We start from the raw sequence: 25,649 nt of genomic DNA, 5'->3' as shown, positions 1-25,649 counted from the left end.
CCCTTCCAACACTGATGCTAGAAGCCTGCGAGCCCAGAAAAGGGTGGACAGGAGTGTTTTCTCTTAGGTGACCTAGTGGATGGTACGGGAAACCTGGAGGCATGGAGAGAACCGGTGGAATACACAGATCCGTGGCCACCTCCTTCCTTGGGGTTTTTAAAGCAGAGGTTGGATGGATGCTGGAGCTGAGATTCCTGCCTGACAGGGGGGTGGACTAGATGGCCCTTGGGGTTCCCTTCCATCTTTACGATTCTACGAGTGCGGCTTGGACTGTGACGCCGGAGCTGAAACTTTATTTGCCGAAGGGGAAGGAGGCTGGTAGGGATAGAATATGCTCTCGCTCGGTAGAGCATTAGGCTCTTTTTTTTTTGTTAAATCATCTTTATTAAATTTCCATTTAAAAAAATCCAATTAACATATCAAATCATAATCCAATAAAAATAAAAACAATAAAAAATATCAAATTATCTTCCAAAATATAATTATTAATTTTTCGGGGCTTCCCATAGTCTGGACCTTGAAGCATATTTCCAAATCACAATCCTGCCTCTCCTCACTGTTTCCATATTTTCCACATCTTGATTTTAACTCTTTAAACTCCTCTGGCTCTGCGATTCTCCATCATGTCAGAAATCATATATCCTTCCGTCCGTCGAATACAGCTTTATTTGTGTCTATATACTTTTCTAACTGTCTTTTTACTAGCGCAGCTTCCTCTGGCTGGTAGAGCACGAGACTCTAAATCTCAGGGCTGCGAGTTCGAGTCTCACGTTGGGCATTGCAGGGGGTTGGACTAGATGACCTTGGGGGGTCCCTCCCAACTCTAGGATTCCACGGCCGGAGCGCCCCCTGCTTTGGCCTCGGCTGCTTCCTCTTTCCCTCTCTCTTCCCCTCCAGGCGATGAAGAAGATGCACAAGGCTTGCTTAAAGTACCCGGACTGGAAGCAGAAACACAACCCGCACTTCAAGCCCTGGCTGTACCCGGAGCAGAACACCCTGGCCAGCCTGGCGCTCTCGGATCTGGCCATCCAGCATGCCGACTCCCTCGAGAACATCGACGAGAGCAGCCTGTCCGAGACCAAAGACGACCGGGGCGAGGCCAGCGACGAGGACAGCGTCAACTGAGTGCCGCCCATCTGCCTCTCCTCCTCCCCATGCGCGCACCCGGCCTTTGTTTTGTCTGTGTGACCCAGGCCTCGGCCAGCCGGGGTTCGCCGGCTCTTTCGGACTACAACTCCCACAGCGCCGGCTGGGCCTTCTGGGAGTTGTGGCTCAAAAGAGCGGCGGGGCCCCAGCTTGCCAAAGGCCGGGGTCACCAACGCAGTTTGTGTTTTACGAAATGATACCTCCACGCCTGTCTGGCACGCTCAGTGGTGCAGGGGGGAGGAAAGCGGGTTGGGATGGATGACCGTGGGGGATCCCTTTTTATCCCACAGTTCTATGATCTCCACTCACAGGTGTAGCAAAGCACTCACTTGTCCCCTCTCTGGGTGTTTTGGACTATAATTCCCACCAGCCCCAACCAAGACAGCCTTATGATGCCCGGGCTTATGACAGTGGCGGAGTTTGGGCTCTCAAATTTCGGCGGCGCATTGAACTGCGCCAAAATCCAGTCCCCATCCCACCCTGCCTCTTGCCTCTTGTTGCTTGTCATTGTAGCGGCACCCAGTGCAGGCGAACTGGTCGCGCTCCCCTAAATCCGCATCTGGCTGGTGGGAGTTGTAGTTCGAAGCATCCGGCTGGTGGGAGTTGTAGTTCGAAGCAGCCTGGAGGGCTCCAGGGCGCCGAAGGCTGGCGGAACCAATGCAGTTTGTGACTTTTAAACCGGTCCCCTCTCCAGGCGCTTTGGGCCACAACTCCCACCAGCCCCACCTGAGACAGCCTTAAGACGCCGCGGCTGGTGGGAACTGTAGTTTGAAACATCTTGAGGGTGCCCAGCTGGGGAATGGGTGGCGGAATAAGACTTTTCCTTGGACGGCGAGCTGCAGACTAGACGTCCTTTCCCCTTTTGGGTTCCTTGTCCGTCCAAACGACTGCTTAGGCGACAGATCCCTGCCCTGCCCTGCCCTCGGTTTTAAACACACATTTTAAACCGAGCCACAATTGTGTGGGTGCTTTGCAATGGTTTGCAAATGGGTGGAGAAGCAAATTTCAAATTTTCTGCTCCAGATTGCTGCCTCCCTCTCCCCCAACCACCCGGATTTCAGGTCCTGGCCGTGGCTGGTGGGGCCCCTTTCCCTGCAAATCTTGTCCCCCCATGGAGGTAGCTGAAGAAAACACTCTGGACGCTCCCAGGAGCCTTGTACATCTATTCGTCTGGTTCAGTGGCTGCTATTTTTCACTCTTTTCTGTGTTTCTCCGTAATTGTTATTAGAGCTGCCTCTTGAGGGTTGGGGGAAAGTCTTTTCTTTCTGGTGTGCTTGTGATGGCCGTGGAGGGAGCTTCTGTTTTTGCAGGCGGGGTGTGGGGGCCTTTTCGCAATAGGTTTGGGGGCCGAAGTCTCCCGCAGGCTTCCTCCTTCAAGCCTGTTGCCTTCTTTCTCTCCCTGCAAAATCTGGCAGCCTTAGGTGTGGAATTTAGCCACTCACAGATCTGGGGTTTGATGACTGTTTTATTGGGGGGCGGGCTCCTTGAAGCCTCTTTTGCATTTCGGGGGGTGGGGTGGGGGCAAAAGAAGAAGAAGAAGCGAGATTTCATACGTTGTTATCGGAGCCGTTTATTTCAAAATAAAAGAATTCAAGCAAGCCTGCGTGTCGTCTTTCTTTGCATTGGAAGCGGCCGAGATTAATAATAATAATAATAATAATAATAATAATAATAATAATAATTTATTTATTATATATACCTTTACCATCTGGCTGGGCTTCCCCAGCCACTCTGGGCGGATTCCAACAAAATATTAAAATACTGTAATACATTAAAAGCTTCCCTAAACAGGTCTGATGAAAGATCTAGAAACCGAGCCTTGTAAGGTTGAGAGAGTTGGGCATCTTTGGCCTGAGAGGCGATATGAACTGCCCCGTGACCTTTGGATGAAAGGAGGTATATAAATTTAATAAATATATGAGAGCCATCTTCAAATATCTCAAAGGGCTGTCACCCGGAAGATGGGGCGAGCGATGCTGATGACAGAAACGAGGGCGTTTTCTGCAGCCAGAGTGAAAACGTCACTGGGACATGGTCGCCAGGACCCAACATCCTTTTTTTAAATGTTATTATTTTATTAAATTGATAATACACAAGGATAACAGAGTATTCAAACAATTCAATAAAAGGGACAAAAAAAAGTGTGTGTGGTCAGGAGATGAAAGGGAAATATTTAAAGAAACGTGTGCAAAAGAGGCAATATGGCAGTATGCCAAGATATGGCATAAAAATCGGATCACAAACTCTCATAATCAAAAATAGCACCAGATTATATCATTTTTGGACGGCATTTGCCATACATGCAACTTTTATGACTTTTTTCCATTTCTTTTGTTAAAGGTATAATACTTGGACAACATTAAGAAATATTCACCATCCCTCAAAGTAGTAGTAGTAGTAGTAGTAGTAGTAATAATAATAATAATAATAATAATAATAATAATGGCCTTGCTTTCCAGAATGCGAATGCTTTTACTAAAGACTGAACATCTGGCGCCCTCGTGTGGCGGCACTTGGAAATACTTGTGTGTGTGAAACAGCGCCCCCTGCTGCCTCCTTTCATGATCATATCATAAGAAAAATGCCCAAATCCACATTAAAGGTAAAGGTAAAGGTACCCCTGCCCGTACGGGCCAGTCTTGACAGACTCTAGGGTTGTGCTGACTCTAGGGTTGACACTTCCGGGTCACGTGGCCAGCGTGACATCACTGCTCTGGCGAGCCAGAGCCGCACACGGAAACGCCGTTTACCTTCCCGCTAGTAAGCGGTCCCTATTTATCTACTTGCACTTTGACGTGCTTTCGAACTGCTAGGTTGGCAGGCGCTGGGACCGAACAACGGGAGCGCACCCCGCCGCGGGGATTCGAACCGCCGACCTTTCGATCAGCAAGCCCTAGGCGCTGAGGCTTTTACCCACAGCGCCACCCGCGTCCCTCCAAATCCACATTAGGGCGATATAATTATTGCAGCAGTGGGGAACCTTTTTTGTCCCCGCCCCCACGGGACAACTTTTGACGAGGCAGCCCACCTGCCAGTCCATCTATTCTGATTGGCCTGCCCCAGCAGCCGAACTCTTCTGAAGTGTAAGCCAAATAAAATATCACAAAGTAGCCTGCGAGCTTTTGATTCCTCCCTAATAGTTGATCATGCTGGGGGCAAAAACCATGGGGAAGTGGGGAAGGAGAGAGAGAATACCATATTTTTCGCTCTACAAGGTGCACTTTTCCCCTCCTAAAAAGTAAGTAATGTGTGTGCATCTTATGGAGCGAATGCAAGCTGCGCAGCTATCCCAGAAGCCAGAACAGCACTGCGCAGCGCTCTCTATTGCTGTTCTAGCTTCTGGCTTAGCCCCTCAGTCCTTTTCCCCACCAGTGGCGTAGCGTGGGGGGTGCAGGGGGTGCCGGCCGCACTGGGCGCAACATCTGGGGGGGCGCTCGCCGCCTCCAGAGTCGCCGAAGAGCCTCGGGCGCAGGCTGTAGCAGAGCCCCATGTCTCGCGGAACCGACGAGCTGGCAGCGGCTCTCAGTGCTCGCCGCGGTCCCCGCGCGCCAGGCAGCCCCTCCTCACAGCCCCGCCGCCGCTGCTGCAGCTGCTGGGCCATGTTGCATTTTCCTCGCCTCTCTGCCCTCCTCCTCCTCCGGGCAAGCGACGTCGTTTGGGCGGCAGCGCCATCGGCAACTCGCCTCAGATCACCTGACACGGACCCGCCGCCGCCGCGGCTAAAGGTAAAGGTAAAGGTAAAGGTACCCCTGCCCGTACGGGCCAGTCTTGACAGACTCTAGGGTTGTGCGCCCATCTCACTCAAGAGGCCGGGGGCCAGCGCTGTCCAGAGACACTTCCGGGTCACGTGGCCAGCGTGACATTGCTGCTCTGGAGAGCCAGAGCCGCACATGGAAACGCCGTTTACCTTCCCGCTAGTAAGCGGTCCCTATTTATCTACTTGCACCCAGGGGTGCTTTCGAACTGCTAGGTTGGCAGACGCTGGGACCGAGCAACGGGAGCGCACCCCGCCGCGGGGATTCGAACCGCCGACCTTTCAATCGGCAAGCTCTAGGCGCTGAGGCTTTTACCCACAGCGCCACCCGCGTCCCTGCCGCCGTGGCTACCTTACCGTAAATACCCCAGCCCAGGCAGCAGCAAGAAGAAGCTGGCAGTGGCGGCAGGTTAGGGGTTAGGGGGCGCAAATTACTTGCCTTGCCCCGGGTGCTGACAACCCACGCTACGCCGCTGTTCCCCACCTCCCGGAAAAGCCCCCAAGAGCCGTGCTCCCTTTAAAGAGCTGCGCGGAGCGTGTGTGCGGCTCTTGGGGGGTTTTCCCCAAGGAGGGAGAAGGGCAGCAAGCGCCTCCCACACGCTCCACGCGGCTCATGAAAGGGAGCGCTGAGCAGAGCCTGGGATGCATACAGGCTCTGCTCAGTGCTCCCTTTAAAAATACATTTTTTTCTTGCATTCCCCCTCTAAAAACTAGGTGCGTCTTATGGAGCGAAAAATACGAATCTGTGTCTGCATTTGGTAAGAGTTTTTAGATAAAGGAAGAGCTTAAGGCAGAACTTCCAAGTGTCCCTATTTTCCAGGGACAGTCCCAGATTTATGGAAGATTTCTGATTTGATCCTGGAATGTCTTACTTTTCCGTAGGACACCCCTTTTCCATCGGAGGGTATTGAGTTATGTGCCCCCCAAGCCAAGGTGATAAGTAACTGTACAATCTTTAGAAGACATCTGAAGGCAGGCCTGGATAGGGAAGTATTTTTTAATGTTTACTTTTCTATTATGTGTTTATATACAGTGGTTCCTTGGTTCTCAAACTTAATCTGTTCTGGAAGTCTGTTCCAAAACCAAAGCATTCCAAAACCAAGGCGTGGTTTCCCATAGAAAGGAATGCAAAATGAATTAATCTGTTCCAGACTTTAAAAAAACCCCTAAAACAGCAATTTAACATGAATTTTTACTATCTAACGGCTGCTGCTGCTTGTGTGAGTGTTGGGAAGACTGCTCCCTCCTCTGCCATCTCCATCCGGCCTAGGGGGCAGGACCTGCACTCACTGCCAGGGCCTCCATCAAGGCCTCCAGGACACGGCTGCTGTTGCTGTTTGCGTGAGTGTTGGGAGGACCGCTCCCCCTTCTGCCAACTCCATCTGGCCTAGGGGGCGGAGCCTGCACTCACCGTCACAGCATAAGAGGCCTGAGAGAGGCCTCCGGGACACGGCTGCTGCTGCTTGTGTGAGTGTTGGGAAGACTGCTCCCTCCTCTGCCATCTCCATCCGGCCTAGGGGGCAGGACCTGCACTCACTGCCAGGGCCGCCATCAAGGCCTCCAGGACACGGCTGCTGTTGCTGTTTGCGTGAGTGTTGGGAGGACCGCTCCCCCTTCTGCCAACTCCATCTGGCCTAGGGGGCGGAGCCTGCACTCACCGTCACAGCATAAGAGGCCTGAGAGAGGCCTCCGGGACACGGCTGCTGCTGCTTGTGTGAGTGTTGGGAAGACTGCTCCCTCCTCTGCCAACTCCATCCGGCCTAGGGGGCGGGGCCTGCACTACCACTACAGTTTAGAGGCCTGAGCAGCTACCGGCAGCAATGGACAAAATGGTTTTAAATGTTTTAATTGTTTTTAATTTGCAGCACCTTAAATGGTGGTTGTTGTTTTTTATAATATTATATTATTTTATTATTTTATTTTTGCTTGGGGAGGGATAAGCATTTAGTTAGCGCTATTGTTTCTTGTTTTATTCTGTTCCGTTTTGTTTTATTATTATTATTATTATTATTATTATTATTATTATTATTCTGTTAAATTATTATATAATTTGTATTTTGCTTTTTAAGGGGTGGGGTCAGGGCTGCCTGGGAGTGGGTCCCAGCAAACAAAATGGCTGGGGCAAGTTCCACAGGGGGGGATGCACTGGGACAACCGATCTCAGTGATCATGGGTAGGAGGAGGAGTTACGCTAAGACCAGACCATGTCATTACCAAGGAGGCAGGTTTAGTCGTTGTCTGAGGACTATCCCTGCCTCCAGGTCTGGTCCTGACCGGAAGGATACTGGATTCAGCAAGGGAAACCCACATGACCTGAAAGTGTTGCTGTGCAATGCCAGGTCAATGATGAATAAAACCACTGCCATCCACGACCTGATTGTGGATGGAGGATTTGACCTGGCATGTGTGACAGAGACCTGGTTGGATGAAGCAGATGGGCCTGTCCTTGCCGCTGCTTGCCCACCAGGTTTCTCTTACGCACAGCAACCCAGGTCATGTGGGCGGGGAGGGGGGGTTGCAGTGATTTTTAGGAAGTCATTAGTCTGCACCAGGCGTCCTATTGGGAAGACCCAGTTCTCTGAGTGCATGTTCTGGAAGTTGGGCAATAGGGGCAGTACAGGATTCCTACTGGTGTACCGACCTCCCCGCTGCACCAAGGATTCCCTGCCCGAGCTGCTTCAGGTCGTGGCGGATATGCTCCTGGAGACACCTAGCTTGGTTGTCCTGGGGGATTTTAACATCCATGCCGACACGACCTTACAAGGGGCCGCTCGGGACTTCGTGGAAAGCATGGCCTCCATGGGGCTGTCCCTGAATAAGTTTGGCCCAACTCATAGCCATGGACATGCCTTAGACTTGGTGTTCACCTCTATGGAGGTTGGTGATCTGACACTAACTAAAAGCGAAACAAAAGAAGTGCCATGGTCAGATCACTTCCTGGTGCAACTGGACTTCTCCGCAACCCTTCCCCTCTGCAGGGAGGTGGGACCGATTCGGATGGTCCGCCCCCGCCACTTAATGGATCCAATTGGCTTCCAGAGAGTGGTAGGGGATGCTTTATCCCAAGTTGATGGCCTTTCAGCTGATTCCCTGGTGGCCCGCTGGAATGCGGAGTTAACCAGGGCTATTGACTGTCTGGCTCTGAAGCGCCCTCTCCGATTGCATGGAGCCCGGACAGCCCCATGGTTTTCCCCGGAGCTGAGGGTGATGAAACAATCGTTGAGACGGCTAGAGCGCCGGTGGCGGAAAACTCATTCTGAATCAGACCGGACACGGGTTAGAGCTCAACGTCGAGCCTACCAAGTGGCAATGGCGACGGCGAAGAGGGCCTTCTTCGCCGCCTCCATTGCATCTGCAGAAAACAGCAGCAGGAGACTTTTTCAGGTGGTTCGCAATCTATCGGAACCACCTGTACCACCGGGGCCTGGTAGGGACCCCAAGATCTCCTGCAATGCTTTTGCAAAGTTTTTTGCAGATAAAATCGCTCAGATTCAGAAGGAGGTAGACTCCACCGTGGGAGCAGGGCCAGGGCGGGAGAGTGCTAGAGTTCTGTCTGGTCCTGTTACATGGGATCAATTCCAGTCTGTTACCTCCGAGGATGTGGACAGGCTGCTTGGAAAAGTGAAACCGACCACCTGTCTCCTTGATCCTTGCCCATCCTGGCTGATAAAAGCGAGCCGGGAAGGGCTGGGCGATGGGCTCTGCGGGGTGGTGAATGCTTCCCTCTGTGAGGGAGCCTTCCCAGACCCGCTGAAAGAGGCGGTCATTAAACCGCTTCTTAAAAAAACATCTTTAGACCCGGCCAATTTGGCCAACTATCGCCCAGTCTCAAATCTGCCATTCTTGGGCAAGGTGATTGAGCGGGTGGTTGCTGAACAACTCCAAGCACGCCTGGAGGAAACGGACCATTTGGATCCCTTCCAATCGGGATTCAGGTCTCACCATGGGACTGAAACTGCCTTGGTCGCGCTGGTTGATGATCTCCGGCGGGCTAGGGAGAAAGGTGAGAGCTGTTTCCTAGTTCTGCTGGATCTCTCAGCGGCCTTTGACACCATCGACCATAACATCCTTCTGGACCGTCTAGAGGGGCTGGGAGCTGGGGGCACTGTCATACAGTGGTTCCGCTCCTTCCTCCTGGGCCGTGTCCAGAAAGTGGTGGTGGGGGATGAGTGTTCAGACCCCTGGGCTCTCACTTGTGGGGTGCCTCAGGGTTCTGTCCTCTCCCCCATGCTTTTTAATATCTATATGAAGCCGCTGGGAGAGATCATCAGGGGGTTTGGACTGGGTGTTCATCAGTACGCAGATGACACCCAGCTCTACCTCTCTTTTAAATCAGAACCAGTGAAGGCGGTGAAGGTCCTGTGTGAGTGCCTGGAGGCGGTTGGAGGATGGATGGCGGCTAACAGACTGAGGTTGAATCCTGACAAGACAGAAGTACTGTTTTTGGGGGACAGGGAGCGGGTTGGTGTGGGGGATTCCCTGGTCTTGAATGGGGTAACTGTGCCCCTAAAGGACCAGGTGCGTAGCCTGGGAGTCATTTTGGACTCACAGCTGTCCATGGAGGCGCAGGTTAACTCTGTGTCCAGGGCAGCTGTCTACCAGCTCCACCTGGTACGCAGGCTAAGACCCTACCTACCCGCGAACTGTCTCGCCAGAGTGGTGCATGCTCTGGTTATCTCACGCTTGGACTACTGCAACGCGCTCTACGTGGGGCTACCTTTGAAGGTCACCCGGAAACTGCAATTAATCCAGAATGCGGCAGCTAGACTGGTGACTGGGAGTGGCCGCTGGGACCATATAACACCGGTTCTGAGAGACCTGCATTGGCTCCCAGTACGTTTCCGAGCACGATTCAAAGTGTTGGTGCTGACCTTTAAAGCCCTAAACGGCCTCGGTCCTGTATACCTGAAGGAGCGTCTCCACCCCCATCATTCAGCCCGGACACTGAGATCCAGCGCCGAGGGCCTTCTGACGGTTCCCTCATTGCGAGAAGTGAGGCTACAGGGAACCAGACAGAGGGCCTTCTCGGTAGTGGCGCCCGCCCTGTGGAACGCCCTCCCATTAGATGTCAAAGAGATAAATAATTACCTGATATTCAGAACACATCTTAAGGCAGCCTTGTTCAGGGAAGTTTTTAATATGTAACGCTGTACTGTTTTAACACTGATTGGGAGCCGCCCAGAGTGGCGGGGGAAACTCAGCCAGATGGGCGGGGTATAAATAATAAATTATTATTATTATTATTATTATTGATCCATAAAATGAAAGCAATAAACAATGTACTGCAGCCACACAATCAATCAATCAGTAGCTGAACTGGGTTCCACGCAGTCACAAAAACAAAACAAAAAAGAGCTGCAAAAACAAAACGGCAAAATAAATAGCAAAAACAGACAGCGTAACGCTCAAAACGGAAGCATGACACTCAAAAGGGAGCACGTTCGGCTTCCAAAAAAAGTTTGCAAACCAGTAATTCCGGGTTTGTAGGTTTTGGGTTCCAAGTTGTTTGAGTACCAAGGCGTTTGAGAACCAAAGTACCACTGTATGTTGGAAGCCGCCCAGAGAGGCTGGGGAAACCAAGTCAAATCGGTGAGATATAAATTAAAAAAATAGTAGTAGTTCCCCTCCCCCCATAATTAAGCCAAAACAAAATGCCAGTAACCTGAATATTCAAAGTGCTTTCAATTATTATGTGCTGTACTTTGGAACCAGAATTGTAGCCTTCTCGTCTTTGGGTTATCAATAAGTCTACTAGACAGCATGTCTCATCTCTGCTTCCAGAATTGGAGGCAGCAACGCTTCTGAATCCCAGTTGCTGGAAACCCCAGGAGAGGACAGGGGTCTTGTGTTCGAATCCTGCTTATGGGTTTCCCATAAAGGGCACCCGGTTGGCCCCTGTGAGAACAGGATCCTGGACTGGAGGGGGATCTGGCTGCAGCCCCTTCTGATGTTCTCATCGCTAGGCAGTCTTGGCTGCCCTCCAGATGTTTTTGACCACAGCTGTCCTGGCCGAGGCCAATGGGGATTGTTGCCCCGAACATCTGGAGCATCCCAGCTGGGCTGTAGGGTGTTGCGATGTTGGGGATTTGTTTGGCGCATGGCAACATTGCAAAGCATGGGAGCTGGTGGAGACTGCCTCTGCCCCATGTCAACTGAAGAGCAGAAGAACGTAAAACAAAAACACCCTGCTGGATCAGGCCAGTAGCCCATAGAGTCTAGCATCCTGTTCTCACAGCGGCCAACCAGTTGCCTGTGGGAAATCCGCAAGCAGGATTCAAACACAAGAGTGCCTCTCCCCTCTCACAGTTTCCAGCAACTGAGATTCAGAAGTGTTGCTGTCTCCAACTGGGGAGGGCAGAGCAGAGCCATCAACAGCTCTCTCCTCCATTCATTTGTCTCATCCCCTTTTAAAGCCTCTGTGATGGCCTGGGATTCGGACTCGGATGCTGAACCTGAGGGATCCCAGCCTGCACAGGATTCCCCGCCTCCAGAACCAGCTGAGCCAGGGTTGGGGCATGAGCCTGAAGGGTCCTCACCTGTGCTGGATCCTCAGGTGCAGGCACCAGCTGAGTCTGCTCTGGCTCCTGAGGTGATGGAGGACCCATTGCCTGCAGGTGCTCCACTCTCAGCCCTGTCAGGGGAAGAGGAGGTTGCCTCTGGGTCTGGTAACCCTCCAGCCACTCCTGAGCTGCAGAGGCTCAGGGCAGAGAGGCGGAGGGAAGTAAGTTCCCGCAGGAGGAGTGCTCGCCTCCAGGCCAGGAGAGGCGAGTCACCAGATCGGGGCCACCCTATGCTTCAGGGCAGATAAAAGCCGGCCAGCCCCAGTCCCAAGATGCGGGAGCAACACTGTTGGTTGCTAGTTCCTGCCTGAACCCTGTCCTGCTTTTCTGCCTGAGCTCCTGACCTGCCCTGGCTCCCTGCTTGCAAGCCTGTTCCTGACTTCACCCGACTCCCTGCCCTGCACCCAGCTTCAGCTACTACGGACTGCCTCCACGTTGCACCTTTGACCACGGACCGGACTTGGACCTCACCTCTCAGGTAACCCACGGGACCAGCACAGCCTCCCAAGTTGGCAGCAAGTTCCTGTGGCAGTGAGTTCCATAGTTTACCTCTGTGCTGCATGAAGAAATCCCTTCTTTTTCTCTTCCCTGCCTCTTCCTAGGAGGCCCCTGAGTTCTACTGCTCTGAGAGAGGGAGAAACTGAGAAACCCTTTTCTCTGACCACTTTCTCCAGGCAATGCATCAATTTATGCAATTCTATCAGATCACCTTTTCCCTAACCTAAAAAGCTCTGCAACCTTTCTCTCTTGTGGGTTCACTCAATCGGCTCAATCATTTCGGCTGCCCTTCCTTGCACCTTTCCCAATGCTGCAATATCCTCCTCGAGGCAAGGCAACCGAAATTGCTTCTCTCCCTCTCCCTTTCCTTTTTATTCCAAGTAAATATTCCCCGTTTTTTATTCCTCCCACGGCACACAGATCTCGTTTAACGGAAAGGAAAGTCCCGGTCCCCGTGAGATTCTGCTCTCCTCCTCCTCCTCCCACCTCTGGGATGATGCACAACCCCAGGTGAGTCTCTTGTGGGCACCTTTTGGGGAGTTAGGACGGGTGCCTCGGAGGCCAGGGGGCACAGGGGTGAAAGGAAGGAGAGGCAGAGAGGCAGAGAAGGAGGAGGAGTAGGCCTGGGCGCCTTGTGCTGAGTCATCGCAGCGGTGGCATCGCCAGCTGCTCCTGCTGAGTCACGCTTTTGTTGCATGAGGACCATCACCATGGCACTGGGGTGCCAATCTTATTTATTTATTCCTTTGATTGTTCGTGCAATTCATAGCTTCCTGGAAGCTGAATGCTTGGAGTGGCAAACAGGAGTTTAATGCCAGAGGGCACGTTTGGGGCACTGCCTTCTGGCTGACCCTCCTCCAGGGCCCACAGCAGAAGACGCTGACCCATACTGAGTCCATCTAGTTCAGTAGTGTCTACACTGGCAGGCAGCGGCTCTTTAGGATTTCGGACAGAATCTCTCTCCTGCCGCTGAGCCACGGCCTCATCCTGTATGTCCCTGGTGGTCTCTTGCCAAATGCAAGGCGGTTCTTTTAAAATGAGGTTCAGAAGCAATACAAAACACAAGCGGGTGAGAAGATTAAAGGTTTTATTCTCAACAGCAAGCAATTTCTCAAAACAATGTCCAACATCAAAGAAGGTTCTTTGGAGAAAGCAACTGCCTTGTGAGGCTCTGCTCTCCGAAGCAGCTAACTCTCCAGTTTCTGTGTCCCACAGGGGAAAGAGTCTGTTTTCATGCTTTCTGGTGCAGATAAGGTTGTTCATTTCACACTCCACAACCAGCTTCCCATCTGCTCTTCGTCTTTTTGTTGCAGTCTCTTTTCTCATCCCATTTCTGCAACTCATCGAATGTCCCATCGTCTAACGCCACAACGCTCTTAACTTTCCTGTCATCTCCAGTGGTCTCATCAAACTTCGCCCCCCCCCCTTTGAAGGAAATCTCAGTGTTTCTTAAACTGCTGTCTCTTGATGGTTATAACGTCTCCATTGCGACTGACGATCACGTTGGGCATGGCAACACCAGCCATCTTCCTGGTGGCAAAGTCTGTGCCAAGTTCTTTCAGATAGTCATCAAATTTTTCAGTGGAAACCGGCTTCCAAGTTCCCAAAAACTGTTCCCACATGATGTAGGATTAACTAAGCCTCCTGAAGAACTTCTTACAAGTTCGACTAAGCACCACAAAGAGCACAGCACCTCATGGTCATCTACTTAATGGCTTCCACTGAGCCTCTTGGGCTTGCCGATCGGAAGGTCGGCGGTTCGAATCCCCACAACAGAGTGAACTCCCGCTGTTCTGTCCCAGCTCCTGCCAACCTAGCAGTTTGAAAGCACACCAGTGCAAGTAGATAAATAGGTACCAATCTGGCGGGAAGGCAAACGGCGTTTCCGTGCTCTCTGGTTTCCATCATGGTGTTCGGTTGTTTCATAAGTGGTTTAGTCCTGCTGGCCATATGACCCGGAAAGCTGTCAGCGGACAAACACCAGCTCCCTCAGCCTGAAAGTGAGATGAGCGCAACAACCCCATAGTCGCCTTTGACTGGACTTAACAGTCTAGGGGTCCTTTACCTTTACCTTTGTACAGATTATTCATTAGCCACACCCTCCCCAGCACTATCACTTCCTCCCAACTAACTGATTAGGACATTAAAGGCTGTTCTTCATCCCATCAGAGAACTTAAGAAGAGACAAGGGGAGGGGGAAGGAACAGAGGCAGGAAGAGTAACTCCTTGAAATACCCTTTATATTCCAGATGCATTGCCCGTACGGGTGGGCACGGCTGAGGCGAGAAAGGGGAATGCCACCCGAGCGCCCCTCCTCTCTCCCAGTCAGGGCTTCAAAGAAGCATCTTATCCAGGGGTTTGAGAGACCATCCTGGGCTGCTTTGGGAGGAAGGGAGGAAGAGATTGCAGGGTTTGGACTAGATGACCGCTGGGGATCCTGGTGCAATGCTCCAGTTCTCTGACGGGAAAGCTAAAAATAAAGTAAAAATACAGTGGTGCCTCGCAAGACGAAATTAATTCGTTCCGTGAGTTTTTTCGTCTTGCGGTTTTTTTTGTCTTGCGAAGCACGGTTTCGGAAAAGTTTTGGAAAAGCTTCAAAAATCACCAAAGTCTTCAAAAACCTCAAAAAAGGCTACCACACTGCGTTCTATGAGTTGCTCCTCGAAGTCAAGTCGCAACTGTATTAACGGTGTTAAGAAAAAGGAAACAAACTTGCAAGACGTTTCCGTCTTGCGAAGCAAGCCCATAGGGAAAATCGTCTTGTGAAGCAACTCAAAAAACCAAAAACCCTTTCGTCTTGCGGGTTTTTTGTCTTGCGAGGCATTCGTCTTGCGAGGTACCACTGTAAAGAAACCATGAAGATTGCAGCCGTGGGAATGAGGATTCGCCCTCGCCTCCCCTCTGGGGATGGAAGGAGTTGCCAAGCTCAGTTCTATCAGTTTCTCCTTCTTCTATCCTAAAATTCGTGTGTTTTTTTTTACATTTCTACAGCAACTCGCAAATATTCCTTTTAAAAATTCCAGTATGATTTTCTCCCAGTAAACGCATTTTTGACCGCGGTTTTGTTGTACACATTTCCACCACTATTTTCGTAAACGCAGGTTGGTTGGGAAACTGCCAAGCGGATTTTGAACAAGCACGAATTTCAAAGGACTTTTCGGAACTTGCGTTGTTTGAGAAAGTGCAAAGTTAAGAAATCCGGCTTTAACTGTGACGTGAATCACATACCTTCCCCTGCAAAAATTTGCTTTGAAAATGCCTTCCGTGGGAGCCCATTCAAGGCTTTCCCCATTAAATCTCATCCTGCCCCCCCCAGCACATTCACCCAACCTAATTTTCAGCCCCATTTCAGAAGGTGGAGTGTTTGCTAACATTCCACCACATGCATCCCCCCCCCCACCCCGGAGCAACTTCGGGTGATTAATAATACTAATACTATGTGGCTTTATCCAATGGATTTCAAAAGAAGGTGCTTATTCTGGAGAATGATTTGTAGGCAGTCAGGGTAGAGAACCCACATTGGAGGCGAATCTCAAAATCTGTGGCCATGTTGCACCAAGCGCTGGGTCTTGATGCAAGTCCAGGAATCGGACTCCAGAGGGGGCCAGTGGTCCAGTTCATCACTAAAATATTTCATTTGGCTCTTGAGCAGCTGAGAGGCAGCGCTGAACCCATGCAGGGAGAGGAAGGCAAAAGCCGCCCCACTGGGCACAATTATTGTTATTATTGTTATTGTTATTGTTATTATTATTATTATTATTATTATTATTATTATTATTATTATTAATACCCCGCCCATCTGGCTGGGCTTCCCCAGCCACTCTGGGCGGCTTCCAGCAAAATATTAAAATACAATAGTCCTTCAGATATTAAAAGCTTCCCTAAACAGGGCTGCCTTCAGATGTCTTCTAAAAGTCAGATACCGTAGTTGTTTATTGCCTTGACATCTGGTGGGAGGGCGTTCCACAGGGTGGGTGCCACCACCTCTGCCTGGTTCCCTGTAACTTCACTTCTCGCAGCGAGGGAGCTGCCAGAAGGACCTCGGAGCTGGACCTCGGTGTCTGGGCTGAACGATGGGGGTGGAGACACTCCCTCAGGTATACTGGGCTGAGGCCGTTTAGGGCTTTCAAGGTCAGCACCAACACTTTGAATTGGGAGCCAATGTAGGTCTTTCAGGACCAGTGTTATGTGGTCTCGGCGGCTGCTCCCAGTCACCAGTCTAGCTGCCGCATTCTGGATGAGTTGTGCGTTCATTGGTGCTCATGATGCAATGGGGGAGTCTTTCTGTTTATGGTGCAATCCTCCTTTGCACAGCTAGGCTAGATTGGCCCGATGACCCAGCGGGCTCTTATTTCAGTACCCCCCTCATTTTTTACATGATTGCACCTTTGATGGTGTATTTGCCTGGGATTTGGTCTGCATCCGTCATGCATGCTTTAGCTACGATGTCTGCATTGTGCCGGAGGTGGGCTAGATGACATTTGGGGTTCCCTCCCAACGGTCTGCACACCTATGATTTAGGCTGCCTGCAACCCTGTCCCTGGGTGATAAGCCCCATCAAACTGCATGGGACTTACTTTTGAGTAGGAATGGACAGGGGGTGGGGTGGGGTGATGCTGTTGTTAAAGGATGCCTGTTTTCCTTAAGCCAATAATAATAATAATAATAATAATAATAATAATAATAATAATAATAATAAATAATAATTAATATTATAATGGTGCACCATCAAGACCTTTTTGCCAAACGGAGATGGAGAGAGCCCCCCGTTCAGCTGGCCCTAAAATAGGAGAAAGCTTGTGGTATACAGAGTCACAGAACCATGGAGTTGGGAAACCTCAAGGGTCCTCTAGTAGTCCAATCCCCGGCCAGGCAGGAATACGCAGCTGTCCCGCCACAACTGCAGCTAGAATTTTGTTAGCCAAGAATTGGAAAACACAAGAAGTTCCAACCGTGGAGGAATGGCAGATGAAGATGATGGACTTTTCGGAGCTAGCTGACCTCACCGGAAAGCCAGAAGGAGGAGTACCAAGAGGAATGGAGGACATTCAAATTTAACTATTTAGTTAAATACGCTAAGATAATTTCAATAGAAATACTTGCAAACACCACTTAGGCTTAGGATTTAAATATGTGATGTTATAGAATAACATGTTTAAATTCAATAGGAAAAGAAAGAAAGACGTTAATGGATTAAGTAAATTTTCTGAGAAATTTGTTTCGGAAAACTGTTACAATGATATATATTGGAACTCAGCCAGGGGGGTTCGAGGAGGTCACGTAACAATGTTATTAAGACTGGAATAATTACAGTTACGATTTATGTTTGTTTATAAATTTTGGAAAATCAATAAATTTTTTTGGAGGAAAAAAAAGGAATACGCAGCTGTCACTTAGGGGGCTAAAACCTGCGACCTCGGTGTTATCAGCACCGGCGCGCTCTAACCAACGGAGTGCAGTTTTAAGAGGGGGGGGGGGACTCCCAGTTCCAAGGAAACTGGCTGCCCTGGGTGCAAAAGATGATCTTCTTCCCGGCCAGACGCGCCTTTCCTCCGCCCCTCCCGCGGGGAAGTTCCCTCCCAGTTTTCCCCGGCGGAGAAAGGGAAGGAGGAAGGAGGAGAGGAGGAGGAGGAGCGGAACCCGCGCGCGAAGGAGGAGCAGCGGCGGAGCAAGCGCCTCGCCTGCGCTACTCCTCTGCCCTCCTCTTGCGCCTTTCCTTTCTTTACGCGTCTCCGCCGCGGAGGAAAAAGAAGGGGGGAGGCGGCAGCGTCTGGCCAGCCCTTCGTCCGCCAGCCTGGAAGGAAGGAAAGAAAGCAGGCAGGCAGGAGGGCCGGCCGGCGGAGGCGCTTGGCCGGCGGCGAGCGTTTCGTCCCCCCGCCCAGGCGCCGCCTCCGCCGGCCGAGAGCGCACGGAGGCGCCGGGGAAGGAGTCGGCGCGGCGGTAAGTGGATCGCGGGTGCTGGGAGCGGCGGGGCTGCTCTCCTTTGCCTCTGGTCTTGAAGAGCTGCGGAGCAGGCAGGCATTCAACGGGGGCAGCTTCCCACCCGCTCGCCTTTTGGAGAAGCGTTCCCTGTTGGCTTTCTGCTGCCTCGGGGAAAGTCAAGGGGCTGGGGCAGTTTCTAGCACAGCTCCAGTTCGTCCTCATTTGGAGAAGCTCTCCCCGGCTGAGCTTGTGCAAAGCAGGCAGACATTCAACAGGGAAAGCTTACTCCAAACACCACTGGGGAGCAGCGGGGGGGGGGACTTCCCCTGCTGAGTTTCTGCGAGGCAGGCAGAAATTCAACAGGGGAAGTTTCCCCCCCTCTACTCGCTTTTGTCATTCAGAGAAGCTTCCCCTGTTGAATTTCTGGGTGCTTTCGCAACCCCCCCCCCGCTTGGTAGTGACCCGCTGGTGAAATGGATGCAGGATGCAAACGAGGATTACACGCGAATGAGGTTCTGATTGTTCTGTCTGTTTTATATACATTATAAGATGAAAGTTTCTTGGGACTATAGAATTTCAGAGCTGGGAGGGGACCCCCAAAGGTCATCTAATCCAACCCCCTGCAAAGGGGGGGGGGGGACAGCTTGTAAACCAACCCTCCCCAACCTACTGCCCTCCAGCCATTTGCAACTACAATTTCCAGAAGCACCGGCTAGCGCATCAGTGGGACTTGTAGTACAAAACAGCTGGATGGCCCCCAATTGGGGAGAACAGTCAAACAGGGAGGCTCAGAGGATACAATATTATTATTATTATTATTATTATTATTATTATTATTAATACCCCGCCCATCTGTCTGGGCTTCCCCAGCCACTCTGGGCGGTTTCCAACCCAACAAAATATTAAAATACCGTAAGGCATCAAACATTAAAATCTTCCGTAAACAGGTCCAGGCTGTGACATTTCTGCAAAGTGGGCTTCTTAGTATTTCTGCTGTAGGAGAGGTGTCATTTCAGCAAAGCGAACCCGGGACCATTATGGGATGTGGACCTTGTAGCACTGCTGTTGTTTGTATTTATTTGAGCTTTGCTTGGAAATAAACCTGTTTGCATTTTCCCAGACCTTTCAAACTCCTCCCTCTCAGTATGCAGAAGTAAGCCTCCCTGAATTCGATAGCCCCAGTTCTGCTTGCGGCCGAGGCCTGTGCAAAATCCCTTTCTTGCTGGAACGCCCGAATAACTAGGGTTTTGTGTCCTAGTTGCGTTTTAAAGTATAAATGCATACGAAATGGTTTGCAGGGGGGGGGGGCGGGCGGATTTTAAATAGGTCTTGGAGGCGCCTCCAGCTTCAGAGGGGAAAATCGTTTTAAGTGCGTGTAATTGGGTCTCTCAGCTACTCTGGGGACTTGCGAATGTGTGCTGCTGCTTATAGAATCGGAGAACTGTAGAGTTAGAGGGGCTCCCAGGGGTCATCTAGTCCAACCCCCTGCGATGCAGGAATCTCAACTAAAGCATCCATGGCAGGTTGCTTGGGGGGGCAGGGAAGGGACTTTCCCCATTACCAGCTTTGCTCATGTGTGGGTTTTTTTTAAAAGACTTGCCTAGTGGAGCAGCATTGTGATCTGAGGGCCTCCTCCGCAGGGTCGTTGTGTCAGACATCATGGGGTGCAGTTGATCTTGGGGCAGAAAAACGTCCTGGGTCAGCCATGCTGTGGCTAATGCCGTTTTTGGTCTCGCAAAGTGGTGAAACTCTACCTTTGCTGGAATATTTCTGTTACTTTGTGTGATTTCAGTATTTGTCGACACCTGCTTCTCTCTTTCTGTCTGTGAGTCCTTTGGGCTTTTCTCCAAGCATGTTTCTGAAGACATGAGGACTAGCGACTTGCTCTTCTTCTAAAACCCCTACATTTTTGGAATGCTGATTTTAGAGGTAGACATCTAATGGCTGCAAGTGAATTTGTGAATCCTTTAGACTTGCAATCTGATTTTATTATTGTTGTTGTTACTAAATTTGTATACTGTACTGGCCTTCATCTGTAGATCTCAGGGCATAAATTTACAAGAAAAAAAACACAAACACTTCTTAAATAGACTTATGAGCTCATTGGGGGGCTATGACACTGTGTTAAAGGTTTTAACCGATGAGTAAAAACTGCCTCTTTCTTGGTCATCTGACCTGATAGGAAGTGTGTAGGACCACAGGAAGCAGCCTTGCAATGAGCTGGCTGTTGGGTCAAAGTACCATATTTTTCGCTCCATAAGACGCACCTAGTTTTTAGAAGAGGAAAACAAGAAAAAAAATATATTCTGAACGAAACAGTGGATGTATGATTTTTGTGGTTCATGCTGTGGCCACAGACATGTGATTTGACAATGAGTTTGGGGTAGCCCAATGCAAAAATCCTGAAGATCCATGTGGATCCGTGCTTTGTAACCACGTCTTTGTACCATTGCTGCCCCACGAAACAGTGGATGCGTGTGTTTTTTGGTGCAGGCTATAGCCATGGACATGCTATGTGATCTGTTGGTGAATTTGGGGTGACCCAATGCAAAAATCCTGAGGATCCATGGGCTTTTACCTCCCCCCTCCCAGGCAGCCTCCTTTATCGCTAGTGTCCCTTATCTCCCTCCCGATCGCTTGCTGATCAGCTGATCAGCGGCTTCGTTTCAACACCCCCTTCCCTCTTTCTAAAAAAAAAGAGCATGATCTGCTTTTCGCCCCTGGGCAATTCGGCTCCAGGTACCACGCATTCGCTTCATAAGACGCACAGACATTTCCCCTTACTTTTTATGGAGCGAAAAATACGGTAGCTTACTGTAGTTGACACTGAGTGCCATGGGACTCTCCAGGATTTTAGCCTGAGGACATTTCCCTCTCTACCTTGTTACGGAAAAATCCCGGGTGCGGAGTTGCCCTGACACCCGGTTCGTCGGACAGAGTCCGCGGGTCCTAGCGGAGAAAATAAGCTCAGCCGGGAACAGGAGCAAGATGCGGAGATCCGAGTTTATTGCGCAACAGGTTCAAGGCGAGATTGAACCCCGAGAATGGGGCGACATAAACTTTTAAAAGTTCCCTCCAAGTCCCAGAATACAGTGCACGAAACGTCATGAATACATTATGGGAAGGTTGGGTTTCACAGGTTACATCATGAATATATTTCACACGTCATGAATATATTTAGGAAAGGTGGGGTTACATTAATTAACATTTGAGATAAGGGAGGGGGGAATATGCAGAGTGAGAGATATACATAGGTAAACATTTATTGAGTACCGGTGGTGGCAAGACAATGGGCCAGAGATATGCATCGTCTGCCACCTAATATTGCCCGGAGGAAGGGTTAGGTGAAGCGATCTGACAGGATTAAGGAGTTCCTGTGTACGTGTCCTGTCGCTCCGGGGATTATGGAGGTAGGGGTCACATCATGGAGTCCAAAAGGAGCTGAGTTGAATGACACCAAGAGCAAAGAAATCGGAGTTACGGTTGATTTTATATCAATTTCCAAAGGTTTCTATGCTTTCCGACCCATTAAGTACCGTTGATCAGGATCGGAAACAGAACGGATATATTGTAGCAAGAATGGATACATTGTAACAGGATTTTGACAGTTTTACGAGGTCCCTGGTTTCGGATCCATTGTTCTCGCAGTGGGGGGCCGTCAGGAGTGAAATGAGGCGTGCAGTAGCTCCCTGAGCTAGCTTCTGCAGGGCGAATGCATGGCTGTGATTGGCTAAAGCAGGGCTCAGTATAGTGAATGGGGATACAGTATGATACGGTCTACTCACATTAGGAATAGGGCGAGAGGAAGGCATAGGAAAACATCGGGGCTTATTTCGCCCGTATAGAGATAGGAAAGAGAGCCTTTTATTAGCAAGGCAGGGGTATAGTGTGGTGCTTGTGTAACGATGTGGGGGCTGAGGGTTCTAGGCAGAGCTGGGCACTGTCGAGGTCATCGCCTCGGGCCCCTCCAGGAAGCGATGGAGGGGAGGATGGTTGCCCCCCCCTTTCCTCCTTCCGTATCAACCTGGAGATGCCAGGAATCAAACCTGGGACACCAAAGGAGCTGGCTGGATCAGGCGAGTGGCCCATCTATTCCAGCATCCTGTTCTCACAGGGGCCGAGCAGGATCCGAACCCAAGCGCCCTCTTCTCTCCTGCGGTTTCCAAGTGCCTAGTATTCAGAAGCATCACTGCCTCTGACTATGAAGTCAGGGCTTAGCCGTAGCAGCTTTATCCTCCTCCATCAGTTTGTCCAGTCCTTTTTAAAACTGTTGCAGGAATTTATGTATAGGTTGGGGGTGGGTGTTGCCCCTCCAGCAGATCTCATGCACATGCAGCCCCCTACCAAAATCAGCACAATCACTTTTGTGACTTTTGTGACTTGTCCCCACAAAACACTTCATCACAGTTTCTTCCTATCTTTTCAAAGGGCCTTTGCTGCACAATACCAAATGTAAGAATTCACTGATAAATGCATCTATGTACTGGCTCACTGGGAAAACTTCAGAAATTCATATAGATATGTGAGCTCAGCTCCTCAGCAGCCCCTCTGCCTGAGTGATAATCCCTGGCATCCTGATACCTGAGTGCCAGACAGGTAGCCATTCCAGAAATCACAAACCCAGATGGAGACAAAAGGGTGGGATTAACTTGGCTGGGAAACAGGGAAATGTAAATATCTCTTTTGTTACACTTGATGGGTGTTTGGTGGAGGGCAAGGGGAACCATGGGGCAGGGTCCAGGATGCTCAGATTACTGCCACCAGACCTCCCCTTTCATGATGTAACCGTGATGTAACCGTGATGTAGTTTTTGGGGGGTGTAACATGGGGATTAGCAGCTGATAAAAGTTTTGGGGGCTGTTATTTGGGGCTTCCATCTTGTTCCACCTTGTGGCAGGTGGGAGTCCTGTTGCAACAGTCCTCAATAAAGACCAAGCCTACTGGCTGCTGTTTTGCTCTGGTATTCCTAGCTGGTGTCCTTGTTTTTTTGTCCAAGGGAGCCCTCAGATTTCTCCGCTAACAAAAGCCATCTGGCTCGGTGGTCCGTTGCTGCATCCTGTGGCAGGGGGTTCCGTAGTTTTAACTTCTGCGTGTGTAACAGGTTCTCTGCTGCTGACTCCTTACCTGAAGCCTGCCGACGGCTCAGATTTGCTAAAGCTGGGAAATTTTAAGGGCGCAGCTGGCATGCCTTTCCGAGAGAGCTGCACTGGTAAAACCCAGAGCCGGCTGAAGCAGGAGGAGATGGAGGCAGGTTTGGCATGTCTGCCACATCGGCCTCCTCTTGGCATCGGCGCTTGTGCGAGGTAGCCGAGGGGGAAGGAGGCCTGCAGAGCCTTCAGCAGGAGCCAAGACTCGCGTGCCCATCGCTGCAGCGCTGGGTCCTGGGGTGCAAGCCTTGGCTTGCGTGCCACAGCTGTTCCTGGCAGTGGTGCCAAAGGAGAGATGTACAGCTCCTGGCTTGCACGCTTGGAAGCTGCATCCCCGAGGCTTCCGGTTGGTGCCGCGCTCACAAATCGAGGCCTGCCCCACAGCCTCCCCTTTCGCAGCTGGGAAAACAAGGCAGCTCCGACAATCTCACTGCCGTGCGCATATCTGGGGTTAGAGGGACAATGCTCCCAATTTCTGGGCAGTTTTAAGAATTCAGCAGCAAGCCAAGGATGGAAAGGAATTCCAGGTCTTTTGTTGCTGCTGCTGCTTCTGCCTTGGTGACCACCAGGTGACTGGGAATTTTTTATTTTATTTTTTTATCTCTGGCTGTAGAGTCCAAAGTTACAGCTTCCTTGCTTCTGGAGCCTGCTCTCGGCTTCCTGAAACATAATTGAGAAAAGTCACGGGGCCCTTGAAAGATGAATGGATGTGTTGTGGCGCCCAGGGCTTTCTCCGGGCCCCCCAAACCCTCTGCTAGTCTGACTCTCCCTTCTCTGCAGGCTGAAAATAAAGGGTCGCTCTGATGTTCAAGGAGGCTGAGCTTCTGATCTTGGCCCCCGCAGATAGAAGGCTGGATGTGGCCCTTTGCTTGAGCTTCCCTTCAGAGAGCCGGGATTCTGTGCCCAGTCCAGGAGAAGTTTAGCAGGGCACCCTCACCCAGCGCGGAGAGCGGGGAGAAAAGGCTCTTTGTCTGCCGGAAGAATAGGCCAGAAATTCCCCTTACATTCAGACCTTCCCACAAACATTTCTGTTCCTGCTACGAGGCTGAAGGGGACCTGGCTGCTCCCTGGTGAAGAGCGCGGTCTGCAGGGACGGATCGGTGCCAGGTTTTGCTTTGATTTCCAGGAAGCCATCGCCCCTTTCCTGTCTGCTGCCAGGTGAGTTGTTCCCTGTAGCCCAGGCTAAACATCCTCTTCACCCCGTTTCTCTCATGTTCTTGGGATGACTGAAGGGGGCTCAGAAGTGGGGTTCCCTCTTTTCCTCTCCCTCCCCACCCTCCAGGGCCCTTTAGAGAATAATAAAGGGCCCGAAATGTATGTTCCAGCCTTAGGGAGGCAGCGCTAGGAAGAGGCCAAAGGGAGCTGGCGTTTGGGGTGCCCAGGGAGGCGGCAAGGGTTTCAGAAATCGGAGCGACCCCCATCAGGCGCAATGCCTTGGGAAGGTCTCCTGCACAAGCTCGGTGAAAACGGGGGGTGCCCACGCATGTCCCCCGCCCCTGTGTTTTGCGTTTCCTTCTCCCTTTGAACATCTATTGCGTGCTCTTTTATGAATCGGGATGAATCGGGGTCTGTGTCTCTTGCCAGACTGGGAGGGGCGGAGAAGAGAGCGCCCTTTCTGATGGGGCTCGGCTGCGGTTCCTTCGTCTTGCTCTTGAGGAAGGCCCCTCTCGCCTTATCTTTTCATATTTAATAGCTTAATCCACTCCGTTTGGCCTTCTGGTTTATGAGGAACTTTGGGCGGTGGTTTGATTATGCCTTTGGTTTTATGGGCTGAAGGGAGATTCCCTGCGCCGTTCGCTCGCTCAGATTCTGACACTTTGGTTTGGATCGGTCTGAATCTGCGAAGGCATTTTCACGAAGTGACATTGAAAGCCCCTCAGCTTCCAGTGCTGGCTCCAGGAATCTGCACTTGTGTGTGAATTGCCAGGGGTGGTGGGAGTGATTTAAGTTCGCAGAATAAAAGAGAAAACAAGGGTTGCACCAGTCATTTGAGGAAATGCAGGAGGAGGTGAAAGAATGAAAACAGGAAAGCTTGCAATGTTTTGGACTTTACGGTTTAGAGAAAAACTGAGAAAGAAGTTGAAATGTGTAAAATCATGTGTGGCCTGGAGGAAGAGGCCAGGGAACAGCCTCTCTCTCTCTCTCTCTCTCTCTCTCTCTCTCTCTCTCTCATATATAATGTTGGAAGATGCAGAACAGATAAAATACAGTAATGGGCTGCTTCATGCATTACCATAATTAAACTACAGTGGTATCTCGGATTAAGTACTTAATTCGTTCTGAAGGTCCGTTCTTAACCTGAAACTGTTCTTAACCTGAAGCACCACTTTAGCTAATGGGGCCTCCTGCTGCTGCTGCGCCGCCGGAGCACGATTTCTGTTCTTATCCTGAAGCAAAGTTCTTAACCTGAAGCACTATTTCCGGGTTAGCAGAGTGTGTAACCTGAAGCGTATGGAACCTGAAGCGTATGTAACCCGAGGTACCACTGTATGGAACAGGAGGCAGTGACGACCCCCAACTTGTAGGGTTTTAAAAGGACTGGGCAAACTCACAGATAGCCTTCGCATTATTAGCACTGCAGTTAACATTAACGAAGTTGTACCCGAAATCCACTGCAACTTG

The 25,649-nt window shown here is 50.7% G+C and overlaps 2 protein-coding genes and 1 pseudogene across 10 annotated transcripts in view; 2 read left to right on the top strand and 1 right to left on the bottom strand.

Moving 5' to 3' along the window:
• Positions 1 to 2,745, top strand: part of STARD10 (StAR related lipid transfer domain containing 10) — a 67,882-nt gene extending 65,137 nt beyond the window's left edge. The window contains exon 6 of the mRNA XM_028725784.2: positions 898 to 2,745. Within this exon, the coding sequence (XP_028581617.2) occupies positions 898 to 1,125 (228 nt within the window). The 3' untranslated portion in view covers positions 1,126 to 2,745. The remainder of the gene's footprint in view (positions 1 to 897) is intronic.
• On the bottom strand, positions 1,575 to 13,713 carry LOC114595427 (fatty acid-binding protein, adipocyte pseudogene; annotated as a pseudogene).
• Positions 13,714 to 17,614: 3,901 nt separating this feature from the next.
• ARAP1 (ArfGAP with RhoGAP domain, ankyrin repeat and PH domain 1) overlaps positions 17,615 to 25,649 on the top strand; it is a 143,644-nt gene continuing 135,609 nt past the window's right edge. For 3 of the 9 annotated variants that reach the window (XM_028725785.2, XM_077926832.1, XM_077926829.1), the window contains exon 1: positions 17,619 to 17,898. The gene's annotated coding sequence lies outside the window, so the exon portion shown is untranslated. Of the gene's footprint in view, positions 17,899 to 23,937; positions 24,186 to 25,649 lie in introns of those variants that run through there. The other 6 variants (XM_077926833.1, XM_077926831.1, XR_013392489.1 and 3 more) reach the window with 5 other exon arrangements.

Source organism: Podarcis muralis, chromosome 4, assembly GCF_964188315.1.
Source record: "Podarcis muralis chromosome 4, rPodMur119.hap1.1, whole genome shotgun sequence".
NCBI classification, from domain to species: Eukaryota; Metazoa; Chordata; class Lepidosauria; order Squamata; family Lacertidae; genus Podarcis; species Podarcis muralis.
This window is presented reverse-complemented; position numbering and strand designations above follow the sequence as displayed.